General features: G+C 33.0%; 2 protein-coding genes and 1 long non-coding RNA gene across 5 annotated transcripts; 2 read left to right on the top strand and 1 right to left on the bottom strand.

The window, feature by feature from the left end:
• Positions 1 to 232: 232 nt before the first annotated feature.
• On the bottom strand, positions 233 to 6369 carry LOC118435427. Of its 3 annotated transcripts, none has more exons than XR_004834745.1 (9): positions 4315 to 6352; positions 4079 to 4209; positions 1529 to 1591; positions 1343 to 1441; positions 1110 to 1270; positions 944 to 1034; positions 714 to 876; positions 469 to 647; positions 233 to 392 (listed from the first exon to the last, which is right to left on the bottom strand). XR_004834745.1 is itself a non-coding variant. In XM_035851469.1 (9 exons), the coding sequence occupies exons 1-9, from the start codon at positions 4379 to 4381 to the stop codon at positions 356 to 358; spliced, it is 912 nt and encodes a 303-aa protein (XP_035707362.1). In that variant the 5' UTR covers positions 4382 to 6355; the 3' UTR covers positions 233 to 355. The 3 variants fall into 3 exon arrangements, 2 of the variants coding, with proteins under 2 accessions (XP_035707362.1, XP_035707361.1); XM_035851469.1 differs by having other exon boundaries at positions 548 to 647; positions 4315 to 6355; XM_035851468.1 differs by lacking the exons at positions 233 to 392; positions 469 to 647; positions 714 to 876; ... (1 more) ...; positions 1110 to 1270; positions 1343 to 1441 and having other exon boundaries at positions 1546 to 4209; positions 4315 to 6369.
• Positions 6370 to 9087: 2718 nt separating this feature from the next.
• On the top strand, positions 9088 to 19456 carry LOC110848227 (homeotic protein deformed). The gene is made up of 2 exons (XM_022095390.2): positions 9088 to 9302; positions 17806 to 19456. The coding sequence occupies exons 1-2, from the start codon at positions 9263 to 9265 to the stop codon at positions 18297 to 18299; spliced, it is 534 nt and encodes a 177-aa protein (XP_021951082.1). The 5' UTR covers positions 9088 to 9262; the 3' UTR covers positions 18300 to 19456.
• Positions 19457 to 22067: 2611 nt separating this feature from the next.
• On the top strand, positions 22068 to 22719 carry LOC118435334. Its single transcript, XR_004834716.1, has 2 exons — positions 22068 to 22320; positions 22420 to 22719. It is a non-coding gene; the product is annotated as an uncharacterized LOC118435334 (long non-coding RNA).
• The last annotated feature ends 1030 nt before the right edge of the window (positions 22720 to 23749 follow it).

The raw sequence follows: 23749 nt of genomic DNA, 5'->3' as shown, positions 1-23749 counted from the left end.
TTTCACAAATTGAATAAAAAACTCCGAGGATTGACCGGCGGTTATTTTTCGCCTTTTTTTGCTGCCTTTAGTATACGCAGATTTTGATAACAAGTACGGAAGAACAATTAATGAGCCGATATTTATTTGTTCTGTGAATATAAAAAATCGTACAAATTATTTATAAAACTGAAGAGCAAATTTTAACAAAATTAAATCATTGTATAAATGCAAATAATTTCATAATAATTACCTTCAGACCAGTCACTAATGTTATGGATAATTCCAATTTCCCGGGGAACGTCCAGTATTGCATTTTTTGCAAACTTCCAAATTTGCTTAGAAATTGACGCCCACTTATGAAGCATAGTTTCACTTACGCCCGGGTGTCGTGCCGAGAAATCTTGGTCAATCTATTAAACAATACATGTAGCAAATAGTTAAATTTTGCATTAAATTGAACTGAACTGATGGAAATTAAAATATCACCATCCCCGGAGTATCAATTAGCCGGGGCCACTGGCTTAGTGTTTCCGACAAGTCAACGGTTTTCAGCAACTCTTCTCACCTCAATCGGAAGGTCTGCGCCATATATTCGGCAACTTGATCAAAGGGAGTAGATGAGTAGCAAAGCCACGACTTTTTTTCCTGTTCATTCTCCCAGGGACCTTTAATTATAAAAAATAGATTTTAGCGTCTTTTTATCACAATTAGTAACAAAAGAAAATACATACTTTCCGACATTAAACTGCTAACAACCTTGGGAATACTTGCCCTCCCACATTGGTGCTTCCTCCTTAAATATTTCAATCGATCTTCAATTAATCCTGACGCAGGAGTTCGTTTATGAAGATCTGATTTATAATTAATTATCCGGGACTCGCGGTAAAAAAGATTCTGTAAAAGAACAAATCAAAATAATTAAAAACGGCTAGGAAATTAGTTAGTTTTTATATTTAAGTACCACAATGTCTCTCTGTTGCTCAAGCCTTAAGTTTTGAAAAAGTTGTGCAGCTACAAATTCTGCCAAGTTTTGCTTTACGTTTTTGGGCGGACTATACAAATGTTCAAAAAAACTTAATCACAATGTAGATTATTAATTCATTAATTATTTTATAAATTTAGCTTACAAATAAGTATATTGCTTCACAAGATAATTAACAATTCGTCGTTTAATCAGACTTTTTACTTCAAATGTGATGGCGTTGGATTCCAAACATTCTTGCAAGATTTTCTCTCCCTTTTTTGTCCCCTTTTCCTGGTCAGAACTTAAGATGATTTGCTTAATATCCTAATTTACAGAAACTTATAATTAAATACCTATTATCACAATTAAAATTGTATTACAATCCTATCTACTTACGAATAGGGGATCGAAAGATAAAAACGAAATTTCAACTTCCGGTCCACTCTCGTTAGGAAGACGGTGTCGACTTCCGGAATCAATATCGCTGGAATTGCCCTGTAAAAAAACATATGTAGATTTAAGACGATTTTACAGAATTGCATAATTCGCAAGAGTTTAACATAAAATTGGTAATAGTTTTACCAAAATAACGTCCGGCATATCTCCTAGTGCTCGCTGGTCAGTTTCAAAAGTCTGCTTATCTAACTAAATATATGCGTAAAAAATCTACTTATTTTAAGATTAAACACTATTTTAGCCTACATACGTACATAGAGTCAAAACTTTGTTCAGATTAACTCAATGGGACAACAAATGAACCCATGACCTTGCGGGTCTTCAATATTATTCACAATTACTAATGGATACTCCAAATCTATGGCGTCCAAGTCCACTAATAACGCATTATCAAAGTCAATTATTTTAAACACGTACGAATAACTAAAATGTTCCTCACATTTTACCGGCCTGACAACTAAATGAACTTTGCTATTGTGAACTAGACACATGATAATTTGACAAAATTGTGAACTAAGTGATGGGACCTTCAAAATGAAATAATTATTGGGTTTGATTTTGGTACCCTTGGCGGTCACCGAGTCAACACAAAGCACCTCGTCCAACTCATTTTTGGAAAGTTTGGAAAAGTCAAAAGATATTTTCATATCCTTAAATGCAATTAGTGAGCCAGATTTGTAAGTTATATCCCCCTCTATTTCGCATCCAACTAAAAATGCCAAGTTAAGTGACATTCTCTTTGAAACTGTTTTTGCAATGTTGCTAAAATTATAACAATTTTTTCCAATTGTTTTAGCAAGACGATGTTTTCCCTCAAATCGCATACACCAGTATTGTTTCAACGGGCCTAACTGCTCTATGGCGTGAGCATAATGTAGTAAATGATGAAACTTTGGCGTTAAATTATTATTTGTCAAACTAATGAAGGCCTGATGATGCTCAGCTATTAAATAACTTAACAAATGCACACCTGACCTACTAATTTGTGGTGCCAATAAAATTCGTAATATTCGACGAAGTTTTAAAACTAAATCCCAGTGCTTATTCGACATGCTGAACTTATCTCCAAATATTGCAGGAAAAATTAGGAAAAAATGGCTTGTCTCTGATGCAGAAAAACAAGATTTTCTCTCCCCATTAATAAAAGCAATATCTATTTCTGGAAACTGATATTGCATGACCATTCTTGTTGAAAGAAGACGATAGCCTGTGGTTAATCTCACTAACTGATAAAATACGATTTTGAGTAACATGTTTCAGAAACAACTTCAATTCAGTGACACAAATTCCTTCCAAAATATCATGCATAATATCAGGGGCAAAATTATTTGTAACATTAAATCCTTTAATATCATTTAAAATTGACCTTTCTCTAATTCCCGTCAAACTAACGTTTCCAACTTCTAAATCCCTTTCATAATTTTCTAAATTTCGCCTTCTATTTACCGACTCCTCAATAGCTGTGAAAGTTTGTTCCCTATCTAGTTTACAAAAACGACATCTGAAATTCGCATTAAAACTTTCAGCAAAGCCAAAAATTGTATGCATCCCTAAATTATCGCCACAGAACTGGAGAACTTGAATATGACTAAAAGGAGTGTTTTCTAAAAAGCTTAGTCTTTGAGAATTTTCATGCAGCGAGTTTAATTCATAAACCAATGGTTGTAAAATTAAATTCATTCCGTATTCTTTTACAAATTTGGATTTAACAACTATAAGTGGAAAAATATTTTCAAGTTTGCGATTTGAATGGTTAGGAAAATTGGCTATAATAAAATAAAACATCGCGAGTTTGTGTATTTTAGCTTTCGATCCCAACGGGTTACAAATTTCAACATCATCGTAATAAATCTGCAAGCAAAGAGGATTGTTTTTGAAATTATTGTAATGTGAACCTGACTTAAAGTTCTCAAAATATTCTGAACTTGAATTTACTTGTATACTATCTGCCACTTTGTAATATTTCGATAGAATTGTCGGTAGAGTTTCAGATAATTGAAAATGGTAAGCGTTGTCAATTTTTTCTTGCATCATTCCTTTAATTTTGTCGAATTTAAAGTGAGACCCTAATTTTATTTCCTTTGCTTCGACTAATAAAGATCGTTCTTTTAAAAGTTTTTCCAGTTTATATTGGGATGAACTATTTTTTGGAAATGGATTTTTTAAACTATTAAGGTGGGTTAAAAGTTGATCCTGACTTGTATTATTGACAGAAAAGTTTGTGGCAACTGCAATTATACTATTTACTAATGAATTAGCAGCCATTAAAATTTCATTTGATTTTGATAATGAAATTCCACCTGACATTTGTAATGATTTTATAAAAGCCAACTTGTAATCCTCATGGATTTCACGAATGACCTCAGGTGAAAATAATTCTTGCTCAATATTTCTTCCCATTTCATTCTCTTCATTAGGGGAAATCTGGGGAAACTTAATTGAAATTTTTTGAAATACTGGACAAACTTTTCTGTTGACATGTTTTTGAAGATTTTCCGAGTCTGTGAAAATCATTGTACACAAAGGACAATTTAATCTAGCTTTTCCTTTCGTTATTTCGTGAAATTCTCTAATGTGATTCCAATATACTTGAAAGGAATTAAAAGTACTTCCGCAAATACTACAGGCAAAGTCTAGTGAGATAACCTGACCTAATTCTAACCTTGACCTGCTTACCTCTCTACCAGCTGAAATTAATTTAAATCGGTGACCAACGGACGGAATTATTTCTGCCAACAAACGTTCTTCCACTGACCCAGCGGCACTATCCAACAACTTGAAGAAGATTGTGTCGTCGACATCGTTCTCTATAAAAAATAATTGCAAAAAAAATATTAAAGGTAGTAATATTTAACTTAGGTAAATAAAATCAATCAATCAAAGTTATCAACAATTAACCAAAGCTACTTTACCTTGGAACTTGTCCTTATATTGGATTAATCCGGTATTTTTTAAAGCTTTTTCCAAATTTTCGGTCATTTTGGTGGAAAATTACAGGAAAAGAGAAAGGATTTAATTTCCTGACAATCCTTTCGTCAACCGTCAGTATATAAGTGGCGCCATCCACGCTGCTTTTGAGACGCGACGTCGCGAGAGTAAACTTTACACAACTATTGTGTAAAAAGTAAACTGAAAGTTGGCTGAATTTTACACTACCTTCAAAAAGCCAATTCTTTTACAAGTGTTGAGTAAAAATTATTCAACTTTTGGGAACTAATTGCCCAATAATGATGAAAATTAGATTTAGTCAACAAAAATATCAAGTTTTGCGCAAGGTTGACCAAAGCAAACATTACACAACGTTGTTGTGTAAATTTCAAGTCTGTGGAGTAAAAATTTTGTCCAACGTTGTAGAAAATTTTATCAACTTTTTTTTAATCAACTAGTGGTGCACAATTTTTTCGAGAGTGTGAGAATTTTTAATAAAATGAGGTTTTAAAATCGACATCCGAGGCAATTCACGCAGTCATTGATAACTTTACAAAATATGTGCGTTTTGTAAAATAATTTTACAAATTTTTTATTGTGGATTGGAATTGGAGTATGTTTATAACCCTTTGGAAGCTAATTTACTCAGTTTTTACTTAGGAAACATGATAGTGGATTTTCAAAATTTTACATATTCACTTTTCCCCAAACAAGTTATACTTACCTAAATTAATTCTAAGGCTAATCCAATATATGTAAAATATTCACTTGTGACGTTTTCCATTGTAAATTTCTGCTAGTTAAAACCTTTTCCGGGTGGAAATTAATAATTTTACGAAGTTACAAAGGGCTGCGTGAATTTCTTTATCTTCTATGTACACAAATTTTACTAAATTTACTCAGTTGTTAGTGAAGAAACATGTGGTTGAATTACCGTCAAAACGCTATCCCGTTGATTTACCTAAATTTAGTCTAAAATACATCCAAAATACGTAACATATTCACTTGCGACTTCTTTCCATTGCACATTTAAAAATTTCTGTTAGTTTAAACGGATGGAAATCAATAATAAATACTTTTACAAAGTTGTCAAGCTCTGCGTAAATTGCATTGCATCATTTTCTATGCACACGAATTGTAAGAAATTTATTCAGATTTTACAGAAACATGCCAACGAATTTCCAAAATTTCAAGTACAAATGAATTCCTAGAGTAAGTACCTAATTTAATTATACAACGAATCCAAAATATGTAAAATATTCACTTTCGACGCTTTCCATCGCACATTTACAAATTTATCCTGGAAATTTCTTATTTCTATGTACAAAAATTGTATGACATTTACTTTTACTTTTATGAATTTTACTCAATTTGTATTGAACCATGCCAGTGAATTTGCAAAATTTGAAATCCATTTAAATCTATTAGTTAGTACAACACCTAAAATCTAAATTCAATCCAAAATATGTAAAATATACACTTTCGACTTCTTTCCATCGCATATTTACAAATTTCCCTTGGTTAAATAAAACGGGTGAAAATCAATAATCAATAACATGACCCAAAAAAACGTGTTGTTTCCGAAAATCTCATTATGTTCGGGGCCAAGGAAGGTGAAAGGCTGGTTGAGAATGCAAATGAGACTGGGAACACGTGTCCCGGTTTGTTCTCCTGTAATTTAATCCGTCTCGGCTTTTTTTTCTCCTCAATTCTTCTTTATTTTCCACGCAACGGAACGAAACAGAGGCCTTTTGTCCTTTACGTAAAATAGGAAACAGACCACTTTTGTCCTCTTTTCTCGAGGGAAGAAGTGTGTCCACTCGGGGAACAAGGAAGGAAAATAATAAGCTTTGTTTTATTCACGTCAAGTTTTGTAAAATTCGTAAAATTATTTTTAACAGAATTTTTGTAGCAAAATTATGAAAAAGCTGTAGTTTTTTAAATGTAAATTTTGTAAATTGTAAAATTCAACAGAATGAAAATCAAGTTCACGTCAAGCTTTATAAGGGTGTAAAGCTCCTAAAATTATTTTCGAGAGTTTAAAAAAATAAAAAAACTGGAATTTTGTATGTAAATTTTGAAATTCGTGATCAATTTATTCAAATTTTATAACCTTAATTTACAAACTTTACAAAATATTCTGTAACAATTTTTGTAATGGTGTAAGTTTGTAAAATTTTAACAAGTGTAGAGAATTTTTGCATCGTGAAATTATTCATTGTTGAAATTTTGTAAATTTACTAACTTTACAAAAACTAATAAGAATTTTGTATAACAAATTTCTTAGAAAAATAAAAATTCATACACATTCCATAAATTTTCGTTCAGAAACATTTGCCAAATTTTATTAACTTTTACAAAACTTGCACAATTACAAAACTCTTCGTTAATCCTGTCATGCAAAGTTTCTCACGAAAAGTCTGAAATGTACTTAAAAGGGTTCAGCTTTTGTTTGTAGACATAATTTTACCCATTTTTCTTGATGATTGAGTCGTCATATTTAACACGTAGAAAGATAAATCTACCCCCTTAACTGAGTGATGGGAGGTCCGGTGCATTATTTGTATTGACATGTGCCCACTCACTCGTCAATTGTTCCCTGACTGACAAATGGGCTCACTTTCCCAGTGTCAGAAAGTCACTCAAAACAAAAAAAATCTGAGACATTTTAATATCCCAAATGTCCAAACAAAATGAGAACATCGTAAAAATTACGGTTTCTTCAAAATCCCAAATTTACAACCAAGTCACTCACGAAACCGTTATTTAAATATTTCCATTAATTAAAAAGTAAAAGTATTTCAAAGCCTGATAAAATAAGTGCCTAAAATTAAAAAAAATTGTATGTCTCATAAATTTCAAAATTTCCAAACCTAAATTTACATGGCAGATTCATTGTAAACCCGAATCCGGACCGGGTTTCAGAAATTAAGGTTCACGTCAATTTTTGACAAACCTTAACAATCAAATGGTTTTGGGTCGGTTTTAGCTTTACAAAGATTTTATTCGGCTTTAGGTTCTAAAACCCGAAATTTTTCCCTCGTGAATTTACCTTTTTCCAATTTACATTCAAATTTTAAAATGTACTTAATTATTTATTTACTAATTAGCTTAATATCATTAATAGAAAAACCTTATTAATTCTAAATCTGAAAATAATATTATAAAATCAGATACAAAAATTCTACAAATTTAAAATGACGCGAAAAGTATCCATTTCTCCAAAAATACAAATTCTTGTCATTCCCAAATCACACCGACTTATTGTGCCTCACTTTACCACCACCATCACAAAGTCACTCACTAAATACAAAACTGTCCCTTAAAAAAATTAAAACTATTTTAAAAACCTCGCCAAAAAACTATTTACAAAAATCCCACAAAATTCCCATCTATCTAAATCAAAATTTCAAAATTAATATCCAACTGTTCAAAATTTCCAAACCCCAAATTCACCCTACCCCCACAATCACTACACCATCCCATAAAAAAAGTGTAAAAATGTTTTAAAACCCCCCCAAAAAACCTACCACCTACCTAAACCGATTATCAATATTCCTTCGAGGTGCTGCTCTTTTAACGCCGCCAACACCACTACAACTCTGGCACATTATTTATCTCACTTTTGATGATAATAATGTGACAGACTTATTGAATTGATTGATAATCAAAGACGAAGCAGCAGCCCGCAGCACCAAATAAGACCAGACCAGACCAGAGCAAAATTTGGACGCTGTATCATCACACCACTATTTGGTTGAGGGGGTCAGTTGGTAATATAGCATGGTACATACTCTGGTACGTTCGTTCATGGTGGTGCTTTCTCCCTGTCACTCTTCTCTCTCTCTCTCTGAGAATATGATTCATGGCTGGTTTGACTGAACGAATAGTATGAAACTCCTCCTGCGCTGCTACACAATCAGCCCAAAGAGAGCCCAGAAGAAAACTCATCCATCATTCTTCGGGCTCCCTTCACCTCGGCCACAGCCAAAAAGTAGGCAAGCACGACGCCACTAAAATCCAAGACCAACGCTTTCTCCGCGTCCCCGTCCTTTAAGGATGAGCTCATTCCTTTCTATGAATCCCAACACGTCGAACCCGCCACACCATCAGCACCACCACCACCACAACAACTTGCCCCCCCAGTACCTCCCACCCGAGCCCAAGTTTCCCCCACCGCTGGGGGACGATTATTTCGTGGGGACCCCGACAAGCGGTGGTCCTGGGACCGGGGCCGACTATTATTACCCAGTCCCACACCACCACCACCACCTAAATCACCACTTAAACCACCCCCAAAGTCAGTACGCACCCTTGAATCATCACCATCATCATTACTATTCGGCGGGGGGAGGGGTTCCACCACCGCCATCGGCACAGTTTTACAATTATAATGGGGGCGGCGGGAGTTACAATAATTCGACGAGTTCGGCGGGGGCGTCGGCGGCAAGTTCGGGAACGACGCCCTACTACGCGGCGGATGACCACCTTTCTAGTCCCCCTCAGTACCACCTGAATAATAATTTACCCCCTTCGACAACCTCCACGATACCGACCAGTACGTCATCTCCGATCAGTTTACAACAGCTCAATTTAGCCAACAAGTCACCTCTTACTCCGGTCGTTTTGGGGGGGCTGTTACCACCCCGGGAAAATAATGGTAGTCCGCATGGGGGCGGGAATTTTGTGACGTTTGTGAGTGATGTGAGTGAGGGGGGGCAGGGGTGTGGGGGAGGGGGGGAAAGTGATCCGTTGGATGGAGGGGACTCGTCGAGCCTGTCGAATCACTGCATTTCCTCGCAGCAGACGGAAGGACTGCATGATTTGGAGGGGGATGAGACGCTGGATGAGGATTCGGAGGAGGAGGACGAGGAGGATGGGGGGGACGATATTGTGGGCGATGAAGATGGGCAACCCGTTATCTTTCCGTGGATGAAGAAGGCACATATCGCGGGTAAAATGCCGAGAGGAGGTGAGCGCATGTGATGAATGGAAATTTTGAGGGGGGTTTTCTGGAAATTTTTGGGAAATAAGGACATTAAAATGAGGAAATATCGATAAAAATTCGAGGCTTTTTTGGAAATTTTGAGCAAAAAATACCATAAACTTAGATGAGACGATTTCGATAAAAATTCGAGACTTTTTTGGAAATTTTGAGCAGAAAATACCATAAACTTAGATAAGACTTGATATCGATAAAAATTCGAGCCTTTTCGGAAATTTTGGGCAAAAATTGACACTAAAGTGACAATGAGACACATGGATAAAAATTTGGGGACTTTTTTTGGAAATTTTGGCAAAAAAACTAAGGTGACAATGTGAGACGAGACATGACGTGATGACATTGATGAGAATGTTGGGAGCTAATTTACACGGTTTTTTCTTTGTTTGGGAAAAAATTTCGACAGAGTTTTTACACTCATTTATCTTTTCGTGGTGAGATTTTATGTAACAGAGCAGACCAAATTCAATTAGAAGGATGTTTTGCAGTTTATGTAAATGGGATTATGTAGTTTGGGAAAAACAATAATTTTGAGGACAGATTTTTATTTTTGACGAGTTTCGGTGGCGTTGTGAGAAAATTTTGAATTTTTATGAGCTGAAACAAAATCTTTCATAGATTTTTAGAAGCCTTTGGGTGAGAGATTTGTTTGTGGAAATTATATTTCAAAGTTTGAAAATCTCAAATTTTGTATGTATGCATGCAAAGGATAATTTCTACTTTGATGGGATAAGATTTCCAAAAAATGGAGGAATTTTGAGGACAGATTTTTGTGCTTTGGGAGAAATTGATGACGTTATGAGAAAATTTTGAATTTTCTCATACTTTGACTAATTTTAAAGATATTGATAAATTTTCTACTTGGATCAACCATATTTAATTGGAATCTTCATAGTATAAATTTTCGAAATTTGTCATTTTCGAACTACGTTAGTTTATTTTTAGGATACATTTTTACCTAGAAATTGGTCACGTTGTGAGAAAATTTTGAATTTTATGCAAGTCAGGTCAACAAATTTTATAGATTTGTTCAAGATTTTTCATAGGTTTTTCCAAGTTTATTTAAATGGGTGTTAAACGAAATGGAGATACTTATGGTTCAAATTTTTGAAAATTGAAATTTTTAGTCCATTCAAGGCACAATTACTTATTTATCTAAATACATAGTTTCAAAAAATGGTGAAATGTAAAACCTTTGCAACATTTTGAGAAAATTGACTTTGTATGTAGCATGTTAAACATAACCATAGGTCTTGTGGAGGTCTTTCAAGTGGTTTAATTTTTGATGGGAACATATGGCAAAAAAAATTTCAAATTAACAAAAAAAATTATTTTTGTTGAGAAAATTATGAGTTTTACGCAATTTAACAAATTTTTATAAATTTTAGATGCCAAAATGTCACTTGTCTTACAATTGAATCTTAATGAGAATTCTACATTTCAAAATTTCCAAATCTCAATTTTCTTCCGTATTTACATATTCACAAAATTTCCAAAAAATTCCTTCACCTCGTGTTCCATTCTCAAACAAAAATCTGAGACAATTTCTCACACGCAATTACAATACCAATTTATTTTCTGATTTGCATAGAAATCTGCTTTTTAAAATCCCCATTTCAAAATCCTGACTTTTAAATGAGGTTGTGGACCGAGTTATATAAAAAATTGTGGAAATAAATATTCATACCTTTCTCGCATAAATTTGTTCGGAGGAGACCATCGTGGACCAGATTGGTCCGGTTGTGGTCCAGTTTTTTTGTATTTTAAACGGTGCAAAATAAGGCTAGTTGTTCGTCTGACCTTACGAATTGTAATTTTCGAAGTGTAATTGCTACTGCAATATCACTCTTAAAAATATGGTAGCAAAATTGGTAACGATTTGGTAGTATTATTTTTCACGAAATTGTAAATATATTTTTTTTTGCATAAGTCGCAATGGTAAGGAATTTGAATTTTTGTAATAATTATTACTACCAAAATTGTTACCAAGATTAATTAATTGTGACCAAATTGGTACACTTTGGTAGTATAATTTACCACGAAATTCAAATTTGATACCAAATTTGGATCGATTTCTAATTGTTTAGATAAGTCGAGATGATAAAGAATTTGAATTTTGGTAATAATTACTGCTACCAAAATTGTTACCAACGTTAATTACGACCAAATTGGTAAATTTGCTTTGGTAGCCTAATTTTCCACCAAATTCAAATTTATTACCAAAACTGAACTCAGTTTCTCACGTCTCACAAGTAATACATAAACTTGAACTTAATTATCTGTATTCCTACCAAATCGTTACCAAACTCGGTCACAATTTTATTACCACATTATTTCCAGTGTAAACAGAACAAGAAGCCCATAAATTACGAGGCTCTGTGTTTCGGTCGTAAATTACACCGACATAAATCTTGTCGCCACCCTTGTGTTTTTTTAAAGTGCAGTTAATCACGTCCCAATTAGCCACCATTAACGACACGATTTTCACACCCCATTCTGCTCATCCGCACTCCTCAACCAGCCAGTTAATCACTAATTTACCCAATTTCCGTACCTCATCATCATGAGATGAAATGCAACCATTTTTTTCTATCATCCATATTAATTACCATCATTTTCGTAGGGTTTGTCAACTTAATTACGTATTCATTTAGCAGACAGGATACAGTTTCAATGAGGAAGATTTAGTGTGAGATGTGTTTGTGAACAGTAAAAAATTCTGGCAGAAAATAAGGTTGATGTGGTTCAAATTTTTGAAATTTTTAATTCGTTCGAGGCATAATTTTTATGTAAATGGCGTTAGTATCCTAAATTAAACGAAAAAAATTAGATTTTCAAGGCAATTTTTATATTCTTTTGTGAAAAGTTAGCGACATTTGGAGAAAATAGAATTTTTATGCACCTTATTAAAATTCAGGTAAATGGTTACTCCAAGTGGGTCTTCGTTTAATTTGGTGAATTTTTAATGGTAACAATATTTCAGAATATTACGGAATTTTTTTCAAATGAAATTTTTAACACATTTTGACTGGTTTATTGTAAACTTGTAAATTTGCATTCTACAAACGTGAATTCCCTTCTAATTTTATAAATTATTGAGAAAGAAATACTTTAATTAGAGCTGATTGTATGATATCAAAACTCGATCAGTGAAGAAAACTTGAAAATGATTTTAGCAAAATGCTTTCAAGAAAATTGAATTGAAAATTTTACAAATTTACAAAGTTTACAATATTGCAATCATTTTATGAAGGCATTTTTATGAAGATAAAAAAATGTGGATGGTGATGAAAGCGTGTAGATGGTGACCAGTTACGCACTTTATATTTCATAAAAAAATTTGTAATAACTAAGAAAATTTTACAATCTTGCCGAAATCACTAATCGACGGAAACACTTGATCTTTTAATTTTAGTGGTCACTCTGTGCTTGTTAATATTTTTGTAAATGGCGTGTAAATGTGATCAATAAATAAAAATACAAAATTGGTATTCTAAAAAATGATAACACGTCAATGTAGAATTTTGCGATTTCTTAAATTTAAAACAGCTCATTCGTTATGATTCGAAAATTACGAGAATTTCATTTAGCTTGTCGCAATTTTGTTTAGTCGTTTGGGCAAAATTTTGCCAATTAACAGAATGAAATACGACTCATTTAGGCAATTCATGCAAAACTGTAAAATCCGAAAATTCTGTAAAGGCATTTCGAAGGAAAATTAGCTCACAAACTTTTGTAAACTTGCTCAGATCAAAGGCGTCTCTTTATTTTGTACAAGTTTGTAAAATTATGCTACAAAACGCACGAATTTTACAAAGTTGCCAAGCTCTCCCTCATTTTCTATATACAAAGATTTTACGGAGTTTAATAGGTTCTTATTGACCAATGCGAGTGAATTTTATTTTCAAATAAATATTACCTCGTGTACGAACCTAAATTAATTACTAGGATAGTCGAAAACATAAAATATTCACTTGCGATGCTTTCGATCAATAATTTTACAAAGTTATCAAGGACTGCGTGAATTGCCGTATTGTCAATGTACAAATATTTTACGAAATTTACCCAGTTTTTACTGACCCATGCGAGTGAATTTTCAAAATTTCAAATCAGTCAACCCAAGCAATTTACCTAAATTAAGTCTAAAGTATGTCCAAAATATGTAAAATATTCATTTAATATATATAAAATTTCTAAAGTTTATGGATTTTATAAAGTTACCAAGGACTGCGTGAATTGCCTCATTATATTTCTTCAAGTCGGATTTAATTCCTAAATTTTTTCGGGCACGATCAATTGAATTAATTTTTTTCAATAAAAATGCATAACCACTTCCCGTCAGTTCGTCATATGTTCGTCATACGCATACTTTCTGTTTCTTGTTATCATCCCGACATTGACGTGGTCACAAAGTAAACAAAAATAGAAACATTATCTCCTCTTTCTCGTGCAGAACAGAAGGAGCGAATAATCAAGAGCCATCACTCTAAATAATTGGATGCTCGGGCTATAAAAAGCAGATTATTTATTTCCATCCAAATTTCAGATATGTTTTTACCACGAAATTAGGAAAACTACTTTTGTTGACCGATTTTTGGAAACAATCTTACTAACTCTGGTTAAACAGTGATTTAAATTTATACCACCCTTGGTAAAAATTGCGTACCATGAATTTCAACCAACTATGTACGACCAAAGTTTGTAGAATTTTTTACACAGTTATTGGCAGCACAAATTTTGTATTCTATGACCTGGTTTTACAAAACTTTATCTCTAATTTCAAATTTTGTTAATATGTAATTAATATATACATACTGATAAATTTGAATGATGCCGATCAGTTAAAAATTTGGAGATTCGTGATTGCATGACAATTTATATAGATGAATTAGACCTCCGTTGGAAAATTTAGTCCACGTGGTTCATCAAAACTCGTTTTACCATCATCTCTTGTAATTTTGTTACCAAACCAAACCTACAGAGTATTTACCAAAAACCATTTTACCACCGTCTCCGGTGAAAATTTGTCCAAACCAGACCTATCTTCTGTCTCTCAGTCAGATAAATTCCATTTCTACTTCTTCAACTACATAAATTTGTATAAATATTTTTTTTTACCAAAAACCATTTTACCACTGGTAAAAAAAATTGTTACCAAACCAAACCCCCCATTTCTTTTAGAGTGTCCTTCCCTTCCTTCCCGTCCCAGTAAAAGAATAGTGATTCATAATGCGATAAAAATAAGACCGTGTAGACAGAGAGCACACGGTGTGTCATGTTTCCGTACTGCGATCATTATTCAAAACCAGCATATACACATTTCTTCCTCTCTCTGCTAAAATAAAAAAATGAAATAAAATAAAATCCATCTCTCTCGCTGAACGACGAGACGAGAAGAAACTTCTCCTTCTCGAGTTTGAAATAATAATAAAATTAAAATAAAAGTCAACTTGTGAATAATTTGGTCACGTAATAACAACAAAAAGAACTCGTTACTTGACCAGTTTAAACTAAACGAGTCGCCTTAACTCAAGGATGGAGAAGAAACATTTTAACATGCTGGACGGACAGGATTTACATTTACACGTCGTTTCATATTATGTTTTCTGCTGTTCTCTGTTCATACATAAATATTTTGAATTTCAATTTTGTATGGGTTAGAACTTGCTTGCATAAAGGTGAAATTATTTTTGTAGTTATTTCTTGTTACGTATGGATGGATTTGGATTTGGTATATGTTGTACTTTTTTAAGTGGATAGATAGGTGAACATTTTTATGGTATAAGTATTAGGAATTGAGTAATGAAATTTTCAAAATTTTGCTCAAAATCGAGAATTATTTACGATACGTAGGGAAATTTCGTTAGGGTGAAATAATTTTTATACGTAGTCTTGTTACATATGGATTTGGCATTTGGCACATGTTTTACTTTTTTAAGAGGAGAGATAGATGAAAAGATTTTTGATACAAGCATTGGAAATCGAGTCATGAAATTTTCAAAATTTCGTTCAAAATCGAGAAATTAAAAGAGAAATTTCTGTGTAACTAGAAACTTGGAAATTTCCAATTCTGTATCAACTAGAAACATTTTAAATATGCTGGACAGACAGGATTTACATTTACATGTCGTTTCGTATTATGTTTTCCTCTGTTCTGTTCATTCATACGTAAATATTTTGAATTTCAATTTTGTATGAGGTACAAGTTAAGGTGAAATTATTTTTATGGTTATTTGTTGTTACGTATGGATTGGATTTTTACACATGGTTTAGTTTTTCGCAAGGAGAGATGAATATGTTTTGAAGTACAAGTATTGGAGATCATGAAGAAATTTTCAAAATAGAGAAATTAAAATGGAAATGTATGTATGCAACCACTAAAAAACTGGAAAGAAAGTTGAAAATTTCCACATCTGTTTCAAGAGGAGAAAATAATGAACGAACCCAAAATAAAATGGCAAATTTTATCCAAAATTTCCAAATTAATCACAATATTTTTAAAGATTAATTTAAAATGGCGTTTATCTACAAGCAAATATTCATTTAAAATAGGAAATTCGTCATATTCTTACATATTACGTAATTTATCCCGTGTAAAAATCTTGCTAATTTCTATGCATATATAATCTCCATGAAATAAGTTTCCTAAATTTTACATTTTTTCTTAAAATTTAAACAGTGCATGATTCTTCCACAATTATTGATGGAATTCCCAAAAATCTATTCCATTTTACCTCTCGCAACTACCCATATTTGTTTTTGCGGCGTCACTTCGACGCAAAATAATGCGTAAACAAATTCGCGGAATGGATGGATGGAAAAATACGACAATTATTATTATTCATATTAATTTTACGACTTATTTACTTGTTGGCAAGTCACTTTATTTCTCCAGGAAGAGATTTACATCGGTAAATAATCCGGTCGCATAAATATTTTTGTCCGACCACGACCAACGACGTAATTAACTTCTTATTCTTCTTCTTCATGGGTAAAGATGAGTTATTGCAGTGCCGCACATAATACGTAATAAATGAATGAAAAGCTAATGGATAACAGTGGCTGGCTCAACAGTTAGTTGTTGTTCGTCGGTAATAAAAAAAGAGCTGGGAGAAGAGAGAAGAAAGTGAGAAGAAGAGTTAGGTTGTTCGTTGGGTGACATGATTTAGGGACTCGACCAGCCACAAATCAACGTCACCTCGAAAACCAAACCACCAACTTTCACCACTTTCTCCAATGTACGAGTCATGATAATAATAACTTGTCGGAGATGTGTTATGGATCGATGCAAACATCATCTGATTAAATATGCAGTAATTGGTTAAATTAAATATTTTCCAATGAGGTGTCAAAAGTATGCAAATTTTTTAAAATGCGTGATTTTTGGGAAAAAGTGCGATTTTTGGGAAAAAGTACAATTTTTGTTTAAAAGTGGTCATAGTAGAGAGTCACAATAACATCTGATTAATTATTTAAGGATTAGCTAAATTCAAAATGTTCAATTTTGGTGCTAAATCGGCACAAATTTTTTAAAACGCATAATTTTAGTTAAAAAATTAAATTTTTCTTAAGTGTCATGATTTGAATCAAAATCACAATTAAATATGAGGTGATTAGTTAAATGAAATATTTTAAATTTAGGTGTTAAAATGTGCACTTTTTTTGGTAAAAGCGTTATTTTCGTAAAAAAGATGTAATATGATTCTGATAACTTGTCGCAATCAGAGATACGTATATTTATGAAAAAATGGCTTTATTTATAATGCCTCGACTATAATTATGATCTGATTAAATATGAAACGATTAGTTGCAATAGTGAAAATTTTGGTGTTGACAATGTTCAATTTTCTTTAAATGTGCGATTTTTTTGCGAAAATAAATAAAATTTTGCTTTAAAAGTGTCATTATGACTGCTGTCCGAAATGAGGATGGAAATACAAATTCCGATTAAATATGCAGACATTTTGTTGAATATTTAAATTGCCAATTCACGACAAATCATATGACAACAGCACATCTTTAAAATTAAATGTTTTCTAATTCTATTTAAATAAATTGGATTTTGGCATCAAAGTTACACCTATAAATACATTTTTTTTATATAAAAATTGTTTCCAAATACAATTTTGATCTCAAAATGCAACTAACTTTCAAAAATGTAAAATTTTCCGTAAAATAAATTGCTATTTTTCTTTAAAAATGCAATTGCAACTTTAGCCAAAAAAATTGAATTTTGCCTTTGCAAAAAATGCAATTTTCACGCAGAAATTAGTTTTCCATAATAATAAGTTTCTCTTAATCAAAATTTCTCTCTAAAAGCGTACATTTCCTTTAAAAATACCACATAAGTTAAAAAATCCAAAAATATGTCCAACCACGTGTCCCATCTAAAATGCCCCCATTTCAAAATTATTTTCCCACAAAACAACTCAAAATTCTAAAAAACTATTTCTTTTCCCCCTCCACGTTTCAGGTCGGGACAGCAATTTCGTCATTTCCGGCTCATCCCTGGACACCAAACGGCAACGCACCGCTTACACGCGCCACCAGATACTCGAGCTGGAAAAGGAATTTCATTACAATCGCTACCTCACGCGCAGGCGCAGGATCGAAATCGCGCACTCGCTCGTCCTCTCGGAGCGCCAGATTAAAATATGGTTTCAAAATAGGCGCATGAAATACAAAAAGGATAACAAGTTACCAAATACGAAAAACGTGAGGAGAAAGAATAAACAAGCGCCAGTTTCAAATCATCCCGCGTCCGAAACCACTCCCCCGCCAAATACGAATACGACGATAAAAGGTCACCAGGTCAAGCAGCAGCAGATCGGCGCCATGTCAAATATCTCAATAAGCTCAAATAATGGATTTCTAGATTTGCAACAAATGCTTAAATCGTCCGGGTCGCCGCCGCCGCCGCCGTCTTCTGGTCCACCCCAAGGTCCGTATGGGCTTACCAATTTGTAGTAAAGAAGTTTCATTTTTCATCCACGGCAGTCTATAATCCGGCTCACTCGGATTTTTGTAACTTTTCAAAGGTTTTTAGGAAGCAAAATTGCTTAAGTTTCGAGCCAAAACCAGGTTTTTTTACTTATGATATTATTTGAAAGTTGTAAAGATCAAACAGAAACTGGAACTTTTTATGAAAATTGCGAAAACTTCCTACCGAAATAACCATCTCTTTCTTGCATATTTATCGCAAATTACAAAAATTTGAGCCTAAATCAGGTTTTTTATCATATTTTTGCGAAAATAAGTTCCTCTTATGAATTTTGCAAAAATTTCAGAGCAAAATCAGATTACAAATCTTGCTCGTGTTCCGAATTTTGTGAAAATTGCAAAACTGCAAAGCAAAATAAACATCTCTTGCACATTTACTGAAAATTTAGAGACAAAATCAGAATACTGTAGAAATTTTGCACCATACTTTCCATCCCTCAAGTTTTTTCTTTTGTTTTTACCGAATTTACAAATATCCGAGTGAATCGCATTTTTTTAGACTTGGCACAAATTTCAGAAACGTGTATACGATCAAAAATACGTATTTCAAAATAAGTACATGCGTGTAGTAGTCTTCTAGTGAGTGATATTCTGTATACGATTTATCCACCTAAGTAATAAAATAGGTAATTAATTAATAATTAATTAATTATTCTACACCACAAATTAGTTACTTAAGTAAATAAATGGACAGTAAATAAATAATTAATTAATTAAACAAATAAACAAACGAGCAACAAAACAATAATAAAAACGTGGCGAGAAAAGAAATATGTAAAAGTTCCAGGAAAAAAACGAATCTCCAAATTCCAGTCCAGATTTTGAAAAATATCCAATAAATATTTTATTGCGACGACAAAATGTACGTAATTTTAGTTACGAGTCGATTTTAAAATCTCCATGAAAAAATAAAAGTCATATAAACTTAAGTAAGAATTTCTTATTTAATTAAAATAAATATTTAATAAAAATCCTGGGGAGAAAATGTCATTAAATATTTACAATTATTTAAAATATTTACTTAATGTCAGTTCAGTATGGTAAATAAAAAAGGTTTAAAGTTCCTTATTTTCAGTATGAATAAGATAACGGTTTGAATAAAGGAAAATGATTCTCAGTTAAAACATACAAACAAAATCGGGTGGATAATTCTTGTAGAAAATTCTTGTAGAAAGTTCATTCTAGAACATTGGTACACCTAATTTGTGGAGAAAATGCATGCAAAAATGCACGTAGAAATTCATACATGCATAAAATTTGTGCATGATTCATACAGAAAATTCATTTAGAAGTTCATACAAAAAAATGCATATAGAAAATTCATTTGTAAAAACCATGTAGAAAATTCGTACAGGAAATTTGTGGAGAAAAATATGCATAAATAAAATTCGTGCAAAAATTCGCGTAGAAATTCGTACATAAAATTCGTGCAAAAAATTCATCTATAAAATTCATACAGAAAATGCATACAAAAATTCATCTATAAAATTCATACAGAAAATGCATACAAAAATTCATCTATAAAATTCATACAGAAAATGCTAACAAAAATTCATGCCGAAAATTCACATAGAATAAAATCAACGTAGAAAATTCATAAAAATCTCAATTTGCCTCTTAACAAACAAAGTACCCACATGTCCACATACCTATTCACGTTTCTGTGTAACAGATGCATTATGTACGAGTACGTGCTATGTCATTTTTCCACTCCTCTCATTTACTACTAATTTATCAGTTTCATGATGATACCTGGCAAAAAACGGGCAAAAATAACATAGCACATAATGCATTTGCCTAATAAACAACTGCATAAGCTCCTCTGAACGGAAGACCATCATTACAAATTTATTAAGTGAATCGCATTTAGCGCAAATAATTAATATTAAATATATATGAATGAAGGAGTACTTTTTCAAAAATAATTACAAATTCTGTGCGCAGTCAGGAGTGCGAGTGCATCCAATTTTTGTCAGATTATAAATTACATCCGACGTTACAACAAGCTTGATTCTTATTTCACTTCACATTTATGTATTTACTGGACTGCATGTACGTACAAATTTACTAAAAATATTGATATCATTCTCACAAATCTCTACTCTTTTCCGCAACGTCTAGTCAGTTTTTTTATGTGAATTGATTTACCAAGCAGGCAAAATTTCATGTTTATCCGGACGTCGGTCGGGTATTATAAGGTGGACCGTGCAGAAAGGAAGTCATTATTTGAGGGGAAATTTTGCCTGGGTTATGTTCAAAATTATTGATCTATGACCTGGATTTTGTGTTACCCTTGATGATTGACCAATCAGCGTTCTTAGCCTTAATTTCCATCTAATAACCGCAAAATGGGCCAATTTCTACGTAAAAATATGTAAAACTGGGGATGAAAACTACCCGCAAATCCACCCATCACACCATCCTTTTCGCGTATTATTGACCTACGACCGGAACATGATTCACTTATCAGGGTAATTTTTAAGCCTTAATTTCCATCTAATAGCCACAAAATGAGTCAATTTCTACCTAAAAAATACGTAAAACTGGGGACGAAAACTACCCAAAATCCACCCATCACGCCATCCTTTCAGTATATCATTGACCTTTGACCGGAACGTGTTACCCTTGATGATTCATCCATTACGGGCATTTCATACCCTTGATGACCTCTTAAATTTCATCTATAATCACCAGAAAATGCGTAAATTTCCTAAAAATACGCCAAAAATGGTATGAAATCCACCCAAAAATCCCCCATCCATTCCGCATATCCCTCTCTCTCTCTCTCTCTCCCAGCTAAAAACCGTGCCTCGAGAGAAAACAATATTCTTTCTTATTCCTTCGTGTTTGTGGTTTCTCTTGCCATGTATTTTCGAAACAACAGTCACATCACAACCTGCTTTTTCCTCCGCAGTAGCCTCGCCGCCTCGGATAGATTACTTGGTTTTGTTTAGTTATTATAACGCAGAGAAAAAAAATTGATCCACTCCACTCGCTCGTTTCCCATCAAACAAAAGAAGAAGGTACTTCTTTTATTGAAAATGTATAATATGCAAGCACGTAGGAACAACGGAGTAACTTTTGTTTCTCTCAACAACACCGTGATAAGAATCATCTCCTCCTCCTACGTAGGTGAATTGGATGGATGGATCGCTCACCCAACCAAGGAACGAAGGAACAAACCGAGATTATAATTATTTTCTTTATCCGACAACATGAACAACTTTTCCTGTGTGAAGTGAGTGCAGAAATTGTGCAGGAAATCTACTCTAAGGACGCTGCAGAAATTTTGGCGAAAATTTTTACCCTCATAACACGACCCGATGATGAAATGTATGCACATTCTGCAGGAAATTTATTTTAAGGACGCTCAAGTTGGAAATTTTCAACTGGTTCGGGAATTTTCGGTTAATTTTGACCCCGATAACATGACCCCTTATTAACTGTATGCAAATTCTGTAGGAAATCTACTTACTTTGAGGAGCGTGGGTTCAAAATTTCAGAACAATCTCAAAATATTCAGCTAATTTTGATACCTTAAATTGACCACGTGCTGTTTGCATGCTCTTTTCAAATGTAGGTAGGTGCGTGGGTGGCTCAGCGTATTATTAGCGTCTCACCTTGCGCATAACTAAATACAGTAATTATGCCGGATCGAATTGCACTTATGCGCAATAAATCTGCCGATAATACTTGTTGATTGGGGCGATTATCCACTTAATTCTTCCCGTAAATAATTGCATCGACGAGCTCCATTTAAGTGTAGCGAGACAGTAGGATTATTAATAAAATGTGTAATAAATAGAATAATCTGGCTTCTTAATAGCGATTTACTTACTACTTTACGTTACTTGTGGCGGGACATTAGTTCCGCTTACGTAACGATGTATTGTACTGTTGTGTTAAGTGGTGGTTGGTTTTATTTTACGGTGGTGATGCTGCTGATGATGATCCATCAATCAATCAGTGAATCTAATCGAGAGACAAGGTTAAATATAAATATAAATTGAGTCGAGTTTATGTAGTCATTGGATTTCATTCTGTTTAAGATTTGAGTTTTCATTCAGGTTGGATTTTATGTATGTAGGAGAATTTATGGATGATGGTTTTCTGCCCTTTGGGGACTTATTAAGGCACGTTTTTCTATTCACTCAAGTGAAGATAGTGAGACTCTGGAGGATTTCGTGTGAAGGGAAAAATGGTCAAAATATTTGGGCAAGTTTTTCCCAGGACGAGGATGGATGCATATTTACGAACGGGATTTGTAAATATGTCCCTGCTGTATTTTTACGTGATGGATTAAGACGAAGTATTAATGTATGTATTTTAGCTGGTATGGGGCAGTGTTAGAAATTTATGAAATTTTGAAATAAATTATGAAATGAGAGATTACCAATTTGGTAAGGTTTTGTCACATATTTTATTTGGTATGGGGCACTGTTAGAAATTTATATATAAATTTGTGATGTGATTATGAGAGAGATTACCGATTTGGTAATGTTTTTCTCCTGGTTTAAATGATGCCCAAACAGAAATGTGTGTATTTTTTTACCAATTCGGCCAATTTTGCAATATTTTGTTCCCGTTTAAATGGTAAAGTTTTACCAATTCGGTATTGTCCTATTACCGGTTTTGGATTGTTGCTTCTTATCCATTTTAATTAAGAGAAGGATCAATCTTCCTTAATCATCTTAACAAAATTGAATTCCCCTAGGATTTAAGAATTTTCTAATATTTGTCGCATTTTGATGCCGATTAGAAAATAATTTTTACCTTCACATCATAATAGCCCAATCGTCAGGTCTTTTTTTCCCTGCTTTCTGGAGTCGATGTTTTAAACAATCTTTACCAATATTTAATATGAGACTGGTTATAAATACCTACATTTTAAGTGGGTGGAGTCCTCCTCCCCTTCACTGGACAGATTGCCATCTCATACATATAGTAAAACACCCACTCAAAAACTTGAATTCCCAAATTTTTCAGAATTTTACAATTTCCTAAAATTTGTCACATTTTGACGCCGATTAAAAAATAATGTTCAGTTTTATATAAACAATTTCCTAAAATTTGTCACATTTTGACGCCGATTAAAAAATAATGTTCAGTTTTATATAAACAATTTCCTAAAATTTGTCACATTTTGACGCCGATTAAAAAATAATGTTCAGTTTAATATAAATTCGTAATCATTAGGTAAGTGGTGAGTAATTTAATCGTAAAGCGACTAGCAAACAATTTAATTCTCAGATTTTTCAGAATTGAACAATTTTATAAAAATTTCCCAAAATCTGACGCATATAAAAATAATTTGTGCATATATCTATCTACCTCTTAAACATGTATTCTTTGCGACGTATAAAAAAATTCATGTAAATATGCACGTAAAAATTCGTACCTAAAATTTATGTAGAAAA

Source organism: Folsomia candida, unplaced genomic scaffold (genome assembly GCF_002217175.1).
Source record: "Folsomia candida strain VU population unplaced genomic scaffold, ASM221717v1 Fcan01_Sc004, whole genome shotgun sequence".
Classification (NCBI taxonomy): domain Eukaryota; kingdom Metazoa; phylum Arthropoda; class Collembola; order Entomobryomorpha; family Isotomidae; genus Folsomia; species Folsomia candida.
The sequence above is the reverse complement of the archived record's forward strand: the minus strand, read 5'-3'. Positions and strand labels throughout refer to the sequence as shown.

Coding starts and splice junctions, on each gene's coding strand:
- LOC118435427 (XM_035851468.1), bottom strand. CDS start 4,381: ATGACCGAAAATTTGGAAAAAGCTTTAAAAAATACCGGATTAATCCAA. Junction 4,210..4,314: donor ATATAAGGACAAGTTCCAAG/GTAAAGTAGCTT, acceptor TATTTTTTATAG/AGAACGATGTCGACGACACA.
- LOC110848227 (XM_022095390.2), top strand. CDS start 9,263: ATGAAGAAGGCACATATCGCGGGTAAAATGCCGAGAGGAG. Junction 9,303..17,805: donor GGGTAAAATGCCGAGAGGAG/GTGAGCGCATGT, acceptor TCCACGTTTCAG/GTCGGGACAGCAATTTCGTC.